The sequence below is a fragment of the Ambystoma mexicanum genome, chromosome 10 (assembly GCF_040938575.1).
Source record: "Ambystoma mexicanum isolate Mex_15411 chromosome 10, UKY_AmexF1_1, whole genome shotgun sequence".
Lineage (NCBI taxonomy): Eukaryota > Metazoa > Chordata > Amphibia > Caudata > Ambystomatidae > Ambystoma > Ambystoma mexicanum.
The window spans coordinates 1,710,991,633-1,711,004,131 of NC_090932.1; the positions used below are offsets into that span (position 1 = coordinate 1,710,991,633).

Genomic DNA, 12,499 nt, shown 5'->3' on the forward strand with positions numbered 1-12,499 from the left:
ATTGGTATTACAGGCACATATCGTTACGGTACGGTTGAGGGCAGGTGAAGGAGAAGGAGGGTAAATGGTTAATCGAATAGTGTAGTTTTGAGAGATTTGCGAAAGGAGTACAGCGAGGGTTCTGCTCTGAGTGAGTTGGGGAGAGCATTCCAGAGCTTAGGTGCTATGTGGGGGAAGCCAATGCCGCCGGCTTTGGATCTTCTTACAGTGGGTACTCGGAGTTGATTAGCATGGTGGCTTCTTTTCGGACGGATGGAAGAATTCTTGGTTATGGTTTCAGATAGGTAGGGGGTGCTGTGAGATTGATGCATTTGTGTGTGAGAGTGAGTATTTTGAAATTGTTTCTTTTCTTGACTGGGAGCCAGTGTACGAGTCTTCTGGCCTGTGATACATGGTCAAATTTGGGGATGTGAAGTGCAGCACGGAGAGCATTATTTTGCACTATTTGGAGCCTGTTTAAGTTGTTGGTTGATGTGCCAGCTAGAAGGGCGTTGCAGTAGTCCAATCTGGCTTCTATAGTAGTTCTGGCTATGGAGAGGCAGTTGGGTGCGGTAAGGTAGGGTTTTATGGTATAAATGAGTTTGGTGGTCAGTGCGGATGCGGAGGAGATGGCGCTGACTTGTCTAGTCATGGAGAGTGTGGCGTCTAGGTAGACTCCTAAGGTCTTCATGGCTGAGGAGACAGGTATGTTAGTATTGAAGATGATTATGTGCGAGTATTTGGTGCTGAGTTTGGTTAAAGTTTCGCTGGGGGCTAGGATGATGATCTCGGTTTTATCGCCGTTCAAGCAAAGACCATTAATAGCCATCCAGGTTTAGATGGTGGTATACATCTTAAGGAGAGCATCGGTGTCTTGGTCATAATCTCCGGAGAGGGGGAGGAGAACTTGTGTGTCGTCGGCATAGTTTGTGTAAGCTATGCAGAGAGTCTCCAGTAAGTCAAAGAGGGGTTTGGTGAATAGGTTGTAGAGGGTCGGTGCGGTGCATGACCCTTGTGGAACTCCACAACTTATGGTGGTGGGGGGAGCGTTGGCCTGGTCGGAGTACACTTTCATTGCCCTACCTTCTAAGAAGGAGGTGATCCATGTGGTTGCCTTGTGAGAGAAGTGTGCTGCGGTAGGAGAGGAGGGGCTTGGTGCGCATTCTTAGTCTACAGAGCCTGAGGTGGTGAGGGGGATGTCCAGTTGGATTGGTGGTACGATGGCTGAATGCGGTTTGGAGTGCTGTGGATGATGCAGTGTGCAAGAGGTCAGGTAATGGTGTAAGGCATGGGTGAGCAGGCGGCATGCTGCAGATAGCACAGAGGGAGAGAGTAATGAGGAAGATGGAGGAGGGGGAGAGGAAGAGGAGAGGAGTAGGCACTGTGGAGCGGGTACCAGGGGAATGCATTTGTAGAGAACAGAGTGCTAGTGCAGAGCTATTTAGGCAGATTCAGTAGCATAGTATTCAGTGCATTCGTTAGGCTGAGCTGTATAGTCTAGGAAGCTGGCAGTGGCAAGTACAATCAATGGCCGCTAGGGGCAGGCAGTGGCACAGACAATCAATGGCCGCTAAGGGCAGGCAGTGGCACAGACAATCAATGGCCGCTAAGGGCAGGCAGTGGCACAGACAATCAATGGCTGCTAAGGGCAGGCAGTGGCACAGACAATCAATGGCTGCTAAGGGCAGGCAGTGGCACAGACAATCAATGGCTGCTAGGGGCAGTTAATGGCAAATACATCAATGGCCGCTAGGGGCAGGCAGTGGCACAGACAATCAATGGCTGCTAAGGGTAGCCAGTGGCACAGACAATCAATGGCCGCTAAGGGCAGGCAGTGGCACAGACAATCAATGGCCGCTAAGGGCAGGCAGTGGTAAATACATCAATGGCCGCTAAGGGCAGGCAGTGGCACAGACAATCAATGGCCACTAGGGGCAGGCAGTGGCACAGACAATCAATGGCTGCTAGGGGCAGGCAGTGGAACAGACAATCAATGGCCGCTAGGGGCAGGCAGTGGCACAGACAATCAGTGGTTAGTTGGTAAAGTAAGGAATGTCTCCTCGCGGAAGGAACACAGTATCCTTTTCTGCGCCACTGCACCATGTTCCCAAACAGTAAATTGTCTCTGCAATGTCGGCCAGAAATGCTGACTGTTTAGGCGAAGAGAGTTACATACATGACCTGTCAATTACTGAACCCTAGCTTGCATGTCATGTATACGGGAGTGCCGGGCTATGCTTTGCAATGATGATCTGTTTTGTATATATGCTGTCACTTCTTGATGCTCGCTCTCTTTCCTCTCATGGTGTCTGCGTGCACACGTCGTGGGGTGCTGAGAACCGGTCGGCCGATCGAGAGAACTCTGAATAAACATGTTTGATTTTGAACCTCGTGACTGACGTGTCATCAGTATATGGTTGTTGTGCCTTTACTCCATATATGTACTTAATGGCTTCCTTTGTTTTTCAGCACTTCTGATTAACCTATTTCTCTGTGCCTCTTTTGCCCTCTGTTGTGGGGGGGAGCAGGGGGAGAGGGGCAATCTCTGCACTACAGCTCCCATATGGACTTTCTTCACTTGCTTTCCATCTCTATGTCCTGTTCAGGCGACTCTCTATCTCAGTGTACTGTGTAATACTTTCACTGGGCCCACCTCTGTTTTCCGTACCACACCCTGTTTTCGTCAGCTACAGTCTCTGTGTCTGAGATGTTTGTATATCTCCACTTATTCCCCTCACCTTACGGCATGACTTCCATCCATCGGATGCAGGTTGAATTTGTGAATTGCTCCCCCTAAGATATTTTAGGGTAAGACCCAAAAATAAAAAATAGAAATAACCCAATTGAGCCAATAAAGTGCACAATAGCAAGAAAAACAAAAGCGTATTACATGCAACCGTGGTTGGGAACAATTGCAAAAATTATTCAAATGAATCATACAAAATGGCAAAGTTTTATAGCGAAGAGTGACGTTTTCATCATACACAATGGGCCTCATTACAGGTCCGGGGGTAACCCTGCCTGTGGGTTGCCACCGGACCCGTAAAGATTTACCGGCGCTTGACTTCCCGGTGCCACCGGCTCATTACAAGTCCGGCGGCTGGGAACTCAGGCATGAAACGGTGCCAGTGCTTCCGTGAAGGGTTTGCCTACCGCTGGGTTTGCCTACCGCAGGGTCAGACCTGTCGGGCACAACAGCTCCAGCAGGCAAACACGTAGTTTGCTGGTCCGGAAACATGGGTGCTGGTGAGCTTACCGACACCCTTGTTTCTGGACTGGCAACAATGTAATGAGGCCCAATCTTTCAAAATGCTTTGGTCATGCCATCTGCTGATTGGTTGATTTCAGTTGCTCTATAGGTGAATCTATGGAATGCCTAGCCCTATTGACTCGCCTTCGTGATTGGACAGTTAATGTTTGACTTTGTAGCATTCAGTTCACATCTTTTAATTGGTAGAGTGCCTGTGGCCCTCCTGGTGTGGGTCGCTTTGGCCATTGGTGACTAATGAAATGGTGTGGTGTGAAGAGTGTGGCAACAGTTTTATTTTGTACATCCCATTCTCCTGGGATTTAACTGTTGACACCATCTTACCCTTCCTCCATCTCGAGCTGCATCAACCGGCAGTATTATTTCTACTTCTGTTTGGAAACATATAACCCTGTTCCTTCGCTTCTCATTGTCTGGGTGTATGGCCTCATGTGTTGTGCTGCAGGCCTAGTATTCTGAATCAATCATTTATTGTGTATCTTATGTGATTGTATTATATAACAAAAATGTTGATCTCATGGCTTGCTGATAAATGCCACTTGAGGTACACGTTCCCATGTATACCTGGTACTCATCTATGACATTTGGGGCTTTGTTGTTGAAGTACCCCTGCGCAGGAACTGACCTATCAATGTGTATTTCTCAAATCGTATGCTGCTATTTTCCTACGGGGTGATGTGTCTCTTCCCCTGAATGATTTCGCCCTATGTCTGCCTCTGCACCTGATTTTTATCCTCACTAGGGCTGTGACCTTATCTTGGTTAGTTTGGGAACATTGGCAGAGCTTCTGTTAGTAATATGTTTCACTTTGTGCATGTGTGCGTGCGACCGGATTGATCTTCCTCCACCGCAGCCAATCACCTAGCGACATTCGTCTCCTTCCCCTTGCAGCTACATCTGATTAGGTCCCACTTCCTTATACTCTGGCTGGGAAAGGGGTTTCGCCTCACGTTTCTAACCAGTTGCTGCACAACTTTACACCATGTTCAAGGCTTCTAGCCTTGCCACTGCATTCATGTGTGATGCCTTCAATAAACTGCCTTTTGCTGTGGAATTATTTCTGATGCTCAATGTCTCACCATTTAAATGGCCTCTGGATGGTGTCTCTTTGGGCCTACTAAATATTAGGTGCACACAAAGCACTACTTTAGGTGCATGTGTGTATGTGTGCAAATATATTGTGTCTGGTTAGGCCTAATGTCTAACCCTACGCTAGTCTGTCTTTGTCATTCTGCTCATGGCCTACCTATGAATGTTACTCATGCGTGTACGTTTTGCTAGCAGCGATCCTTTCCATGTTCTACTCCGAGAAGTATCTGTTCCACTGATGTGTTATGTTCACACTCTAAGTCTGTTTCATCTCGTTTTGCTTCTCAAATGTTTGCTTTATTGCCCATCTAATGTCTTGCCTTTGGGGCCCACTTCCCACTTGCCTACCCCAGCTCTCTCTCTCTCTATATAGATATAGATATAGATATTACTTCAATTCTGGCACGTGCACAGTATGGCTGTCATTTACCATTGTATCTTCCATGGAAGGGATATGGTGGGAACAACAGAGCAACCCTCTGGTGGCCTGAACTCTTAGCCTCTGAGATGTGTTTTGACTTGTGCGTCACAGGTTTTCTTAATTTATATCTCCTTTGCTGTGTGTGATGCATGATGCACATCCCAACAATGTCCTTCTTTCGTCCTCTCAGAAAGTCAGCGTCTGTAAGACTCCAGGAAGTTATGGTTATGCTGCAGGCGTTGAGACAGTAACTTAGCAAAATCTCCATGCCCCATATTGTATTTAGCTCACTGCAGTCAAGTTTTCCTTACTTCTTTGCTCCGGTTCCACCATCTTTTCTGTGCACCCTAGAACCAGTCAGCTGACCACAACCAGCCATGACCGACAGACAGGTTATTGACTGCACTTCACCACATTGTGCTAATCATGGCTGTCGGCTAGAGGTTCACACCTTTATTGCTCTATGTGCCATGTGATGTGGGAATGGTCAATGGGTCACCATTGTCTTGACTTCTGTGTTAATCCTTCCCATGATATTGAGGGCACCTTACTTTATCCATTTAACTCAGTGTCCATAAGACATTTCACTAGAAGTTCAGGATTTCATAAGCTGAAAAGTGCCTTTTTGCTTGTTCACGTTTTTATTTAAAGCAAGAATATGTATTTATCACTTATGGGACACTAATCCTGTTTTTCCTTTTCTTTCAAACAAGGCAACAATGCAGGAAGCATCAAAGGTTTTCTTGCTCATGACAGTCACTCCCAGCCTCGAGCCTCTTACTGTGGGACACCTATTTCACAGACTCTGAAGACATTTCACTGCAAAAAAGGAGTGTAATTGTTAATTATGTTGGAGAAAACATCTGGTTCCTATGTCCAGTCAATACCAATCGACAGATAAGTCATCTGTGTCCAAACCAATTAACAGCATTGTACCATTAAAAGAGGAGCTTGGGCCATTGCATTATGTACATATGCAGCATTCTGAGCTGTAGCCATAAGTAACTCTATATGGGAACATCCACACAGGAAGTACCAACCTCAAGACAGTCTATATCAATGCACTGAATTGGACACAGCCACCTCTGTAAAGGGTAACCCAAGACTTTGAAGAATACACTAAGGAGAGGCGTTTTGCTAGCACACTGACATGCCAAAACATTCAATACCAATGGCCATCTAATGACATGTTGTATGTGCCACAAACGAATACAACTATACTGGTGCACTGGCTGTGACAAGTCTCTCGGGACATAGAGCCATCCAATGGCAAACTACTGAATCTACACTGGAGAGAGGAGAGAATATGTTATGTCAAGTTATGTTATTTTGCATTTATATAGCGCCTTATGTACCATTGGTATGATCTCAAGGCGCATAGGTCAATTAGCACAAAAGGTCAATTATAAAAGGTCAATTTGGGTAATACCCATGGCTACTATAAGCCAAAAGACTCCATGAAGAATAATTTAAGAGTATCCCCAGTGCAAAAAGAAGCAATAATACTCACATTAATATTAGCTAAATTCCCAAGAAATTAAGGGTGAAATAATTGCAAACACGGTCCCATCATACAGGACCCATAGTTGAAGAACACTGTCTATTCTGAATGAACAGTAGAGAACCACCAGTCTACAAACCGTACTCTGGACATGCAAAGGTTACAAGCATAAGCTTTCTTTTATTTTCAGACTTGCCTGCTTTGGCCGAGCATTGGGGTTCATTATTGACATTTATATGCACATAAATGCACCCTACACGCTGAGACAACTGAGCGATTCAGATCATTATGTAAACATTTTGAATTGGACAAGGAGCTCCTTACAAAGAAAACACTTTAAAAAAGGAACACCCTGACATTGGAGTGAGCCCTTTGAATTTTCTGAATGTGAAACCACTTTCAATGAAACAGATTATTTTTGGCAACATCACAGATGTCACACCGAAGAGAAAAAATATAAATGTTTTGAATGCTACAAGGCTTTTACAGAAACAAATCTATTGAAAAAATCAGAGAAATCGCAATTGGAAATCCATAAACATGTTCTGAATGCGATATGTCTTTCATGGCGAAGAGTGCGTCTTTGATACTTCAGAGAAAACACACTAGGGAGAAACCATATTCATGTTCTGAATGTGATAAGTCTTTCAATCAAAAGGGTGAACTTGTTCTACATCAGAGAAATCACACTGGGGTAAAACCATATAAATGTTCTGAATGTGATAAGGCTTTCAAGCGAAATGATCATCTTAAGATACATCAAAGAAATCACACCGGAGAGAAACCATATACATGTTCTGAATGTTATAAGTCTTTCAAACAAAAGGGTGAGCTTGTGATACATCAGAGAAATCACACTGGGGTAAAACCATATACATGTTCTGAATGTGATGAGTCTTTCATGGTGAAGAGTAATCTTTTGATGCATCAGAGAAATCACACTGGGGAGAAACCATATGCTTGTCCTCAATGTGGTAAGACTTTCAAGCGAAATGATCGACTTATTATTCATCAGAGAAATCACACTGGGGTGAAACCATACCCATGTACTGAATGTTATAAGTCTTTCAAACAAAAGGGTCAACTTGTGATACATCAGAGAAATCACACTGGGGTGAAACCATATACATGTTCAGAATGTGATAATTCTTTCATGGTGAAGGGTAATCTTTTGACACATCAGAGAAATCACACTGGGGTGAAACCATATGCTTGCCCTCAATGTGGTAAGACTTTCAAGCGAAATGATCAACTTATGATGCATCATAGAAATCACACTGGGGTGAAACCATACCCTTGTTCTGAGTGTGATAAGTCTTTCAAACAAAAGGGTGAACTATTGAGGCATCAGAGAAATCACACTGGGGACAAACCATACCCTTGTTCTGAATGTGAGAAGTCTTTCAAACAAAAGGGTGAACTTGTGATACATCAGCGAAATCACACTGGGGAGAAACCATATACATGCTCTGAATGTGATAAGTCTTTCAATCGAAAGGGTGAACTTGTCAGACATCAGCAAAATCACACTGGGGAGAAACCATATCCATGTTCTGAATGTAATAAGTCTTTCAAACGAAAGGGTGAACTTGTCAGACATCAGCTAAATCACACTGGGGAGAAACCATATGCTTGTCCTCAATGTGGTAAGACTTTCAAGCAAAATTATCAACTTATGATACATCAGAGAAATCACACTGGGGAGAAACCATATGCTTGTCCTCAATGTGGTAAGACTTTCAAGCGAAATCATCATCTTGTGATACATCAGAGAAATCACACTGGGGAGAAACCATATGCATGTTCTGAATGTGATAAGACTTTCAAGAGAAATGATCAACTTGTGATACATCAGAGAAATCACACTGGGGAGAAACCATATACATGTTCTGAATGTAATAGCTCGTTCAAGCAAAAGAGTGAACTAATGAGCCATCAGAAAAATCACAGTGAGGAGAAACTGTAAACATGTTCCGAATTCAGTAAATCTTTCAAGCAAAGGTTGAACTGGGGCTGCACCAGAGCAATCATGCATACATGTTCTCAATGTGATAAGGCATGCAGGTGTAAGGAACAACTTGTGATACATCAGAGAATGTATACTAAGGGTTTCAAGCAAAAGCCTAACCTATTCCTACATCTCAAAAATCACACAGGGTGAAGCCATATGCATGTCCTAAATTAAGACTTTCAATGAAATCTGTGACCTGTGGTGAAATGGGGATTTCATAAAAGGTGTTGACATGGACAACTCGGATGCCCACAACAACCAAAACTTACAATGTCTCCTGCACTAGACCCTGCTGTTTTTGGATAGTGAAGTTACTTAACCTTATTATCAGATAGGCACTATGTGAACTATGTTTTATGTATAGAATAAACGGAAATTGTCTGTTATTTGGTTTGCCCTGTTTTAAGGTAGGCATGCATAGGTTTCACACTTCAGGTATATCCTCATGGAAAACATTACATTGTGCAAAAATACTATTATTCTTACATCATCCTTCTAATGATATAACTAGTTATTCCCGTTGACATACCTGTGACGTTCTTTTAAATCCCAAGTGGCTGTTACCTGTCAGAGAGTTATCCTGTTTTAGTCTATGATCCTCCTCTGCCATAAATGACAGTAACCCTTACAATTTTCTGATAACATGCAGAACAAGCCTATTCCCTACTGGCTTTCCATACCGAAATGCTTCACTGAATTCAAGAAATAGAGAAACAAGCACCATGTTTAAGAGACTACGACACTTGGGGCCTCATTGCGAGTTTGGCTGTGCAGGAAAAAAGTGGAGGTAATTCCGTTACCTCCTTTTTCCCCACACCGCCAAATTATACGTTTTGGTGGAATTACCACTGGTGAAATTACTGAGTGATTATTCCACTGATTTTTGGAGGAAAAGTAGAGGCAGTACCTCCAAGAACTCCTCCATTTTGCCTCTAAAAAGTGGCAGAGTTACCACTCTAACAAATGGGGACCAAGTGGTGGCAACTGTAAATCCGTTCGGTGGTATCTTGGAGGATTTGCCTCCAACTCCTAATGAGGCCCTTAGTAATTTTCTGAATTTTAGTCTGACCATAACATAGTATTACTATAATTTATGGCAAGTACAGTATCATAAGATGGGAAAGACTTCATCTCCGAAAGCGTTCAGGTATTTACTTAAACTTAGTGCTTCATTACAATTTCAGCAGTGTGGTAAACTGGTGGTGGTAATTATGTTGTATATGGCAGTAACTGAATTACTGTTCTTGTTACCGCAATGAGAAATTCCCAGATTGACCTTGAAATAGAGGCGTTACCTCCAGCATGGTAGTCTAGATAAGTCCTCCACTTTAAGGCCAAAAATCAGTGCATTCAACATGTAGAATTACTTCTTGCAGATAATCGACCAAAAATCCACATGGCGTCCATTGTAAGCCAAAAATGGGGATTTTTCCCCATCCGACAACCACTCGTAATCTTGTGGTAAAACCACGGGGCCGAGTGGAGGTAATGGTAAATGACTCGGGCAGTAAATCAGCAGATTTACTGTCAAACTCATAATGGGGCCCCTAAGTTGCTGCCTAGTCAAGTCCACTGAGATATTATTTTTCCATTCTACATTGTCAGGCTTGAAAAAGAGGCCATACAGGCTTACGTGTAAAGAGACCATACAGGCTTACGTGTAAAGAGGCCATACAGGCTTACGTGTAAAGAGACCATACAGGCTTACGTGTAAAGAGGCCATACAGGCTTACGTGTTGTTGGCTACCCTTATACAAAATTATCATTGTTTTTCTATCTCTTACTTACAAACTGTTGTTTGAAATGTATTTTCTGTTCTCTTTAAATAGTTATTGGATTTGAAATATTTGTTAAGAAATGTGATTCTCTTATTTGAGATTAAATGTATATTCATATTTGTCACGGTCACAGTAGAAATCATTCTTGGGTGCTATTATGTTGATCTACAGTCAATTAGCACATTTTGTTTCAGGCCCAGTTTCTATCATTTTAGTTAACAATTCTTGTAATTAGTAGATGATGTAGGCATAATTGTCTTTTGCACAATTTCATGCATTTTTGCCACGAGAATCACTGGAGGTGCAAAACATGTCCACGTGTAGACTTGGCTATGTTTTAATCTGCCACCAATCATGAATTATTTGCAATAACTGATACATTGTTCTTACAGTAGGATCATATTTTCTGCTTAATACAATTTTTTAGAAGTTGGTGAGGGATCATTTAATCATGAACACATAATCAAATACATTATTGAACTTATACCATCAGTAACATAGAGACAGCGACTTTACAAAAGTGCAGACTAAATAGCACACACTTTCCTTTTAAATTTCATGGCACCCTTCTATACTTTATATGGTGTGACAAATCTATACAATGTGTCCCTTCTCCTCAGAGGGGAGCCACCTTTTTTGAGGTGAGGGAGGTAAACATGCGATGCAAGACCCTCCCCAGAGGTCTGGGCAAGTGTGACCTCTCTGGTAGTGACTCCATTCTTGGGGACAAGGACTCCATTCCAGCATGGAACTCCTATTCCAAACCACTCTTTCTGCATACATGGGTGTTGAAAAAACGACTGCATTGCCTGTTTCAATTATCTCACACATAGAGCCTGGTTTGACTCTATTGGCTTCAGTTAATGGTGAAACTTGCCTGAATGCCCTGATCAGAAAAGACAGACAGCGCTACATGGAGTTGATTACCTATATAAAGGAGGAACAAACTATGAATGGAGAAGAAAAAGAAGCCCCACGCTAGTCAGAGAGTCAGTGCTACACAGAGGCGAGCCCCTGCAGCACTATGTATTTGAGGGGCGGAGTCAAGTTGAGCCTCAAAACCAGTGGTAACATGCCTAGCAAGCAACCAGGTAGCTAGAAGGTGGATGCCTTGATGGAGTAAGCAGCTCCTGGCCGACAGGCAAGGAAGGACTGAGAGTCAACCATATCTCTTTGGTTTGCATGACCACTAGCGAGCAGCGATGGGCCTGGCGCCCGACAGCGAACGCCGAGAGGAGAGAGGAGCCCAGATCCCAAGCTTCGTACAACTAGTACCGTTCCCGATGTGAGGGACGTGTTCAGGGTGTAAGAGACAGCTGATGTGTGTAAGCAAACAAACCGCACGACTATCAATTTCCCAGAGAGGTGAAACCGATGCAGGTATGAGATATGAACTGCATGTAACGGGCACACAGCCGAGAGAGAGAGAGAGAGAGAGAGAGAGAGAGAGAGAGAGAGAGAGATGAACTACATAATTCAAGCCTAGAATACCCGTCAAATTCCTGAGAAGCTCCAAGAGCATACCAGGCACAAGGTCTCAGTAATACAGAGGGTAGAGATACAAAAACTTTAGAGCAAGGCTAGAATAGCAGCCAAAGCCGGAGCGAGTACAGCAATAAAAGGGACAGACGCTCCTAATGAAATACAAAGGGGAAAAGATACACAGTTTGTTAAAGTGAAACCAAAACTGTGAAGATAAATAAGGCCTTGCGAGGAAACACAAGTATTACATTAGGAGAGTGAACATTTTTCCACAGAGCTATAAGACTTTGGGAAAATCTAAATGCTATTAATAATAATTTAGCATTTATATAGCGCTACGAACCCTCGGGTATCTGAGCGCTGCTTATTATTACCCACGGTGTGTGGTGCTCATTTATCGACCTCGGAAGGATGAAAGGCTGAGTTTGGCCCCACCGGGATTCAAACCTGCATCAGCAGGCTCTGCACGGATGTCAAAGCGAGCGCTCTACTCGCTGTGCCACTTGAGCGACTGGTGTGATAGCAGAAGTTTGGTTTCAAGTAATCTCGGAGGGATCTGGAACACTTCAGAAACTGTTTGCTTATCCCAAGCTGGGGAACCACCTACAGGAACAATTGAAAGTGGAGAATACCTCAACATACAAAGGGGCCCGGCAGCAGCCACACCGAAACTGTTACAAACCTTGCTTGTTTTTTTAGTTATTTCTAAAGTGGTAGGTCCAAATAGACACTTAGGATTTGGACTGGACATCTGGGCTTGACATGCTCCCTTAGACTTCTTTTTACTAGGGAGTGAACTTCCCTCATAGCCATAGGGCACGTTGGGAGTTTTCTTTTGATTTGACAAACACCCTTTTCAAGAATGTCCGAATGTTGTCCGACTCCTCCTTCTGGTTCGCCACACTGGCCATTTCATGTCCAGACTCTGATAGCATTTATGATATCTCGCTTGACTATGCCTATGGAGTAT

At 43.5% G+C, this 12,499-nt stretch overlaps 1 protein-coding gene across 1 annotated transcript in view; it reads left to right on the plus strand.

Annotated features, from left to right (window-relative positions):
• The window catches only part of LOC138492757 (zinc finger protein 271-like), a 72,068-nt gene extending 61,893 nt beyond the window's left edge, over positions 1 to 10,175 (plus strand). Inside the window, exon 2 of the mRNA XM_069620137.1 lies at positions 5,471 to 10,175. Within this exon, the coding sequence (XP_069476238.1) occupies positions 6,815 to 8,224 (1,410 nt within the window). The 5' untranslated portion in view covers positions 5,471 to 6,814 and the 3' untranslated portion in view covers positions 8,225 to 10,175. The remainder of the gene's footprint in view (positions 1 to 5,470) is intronic.
• The last annotated feature ends 2,324 nt before the right edge of the window (positions 10,176 to 12,499 follow it).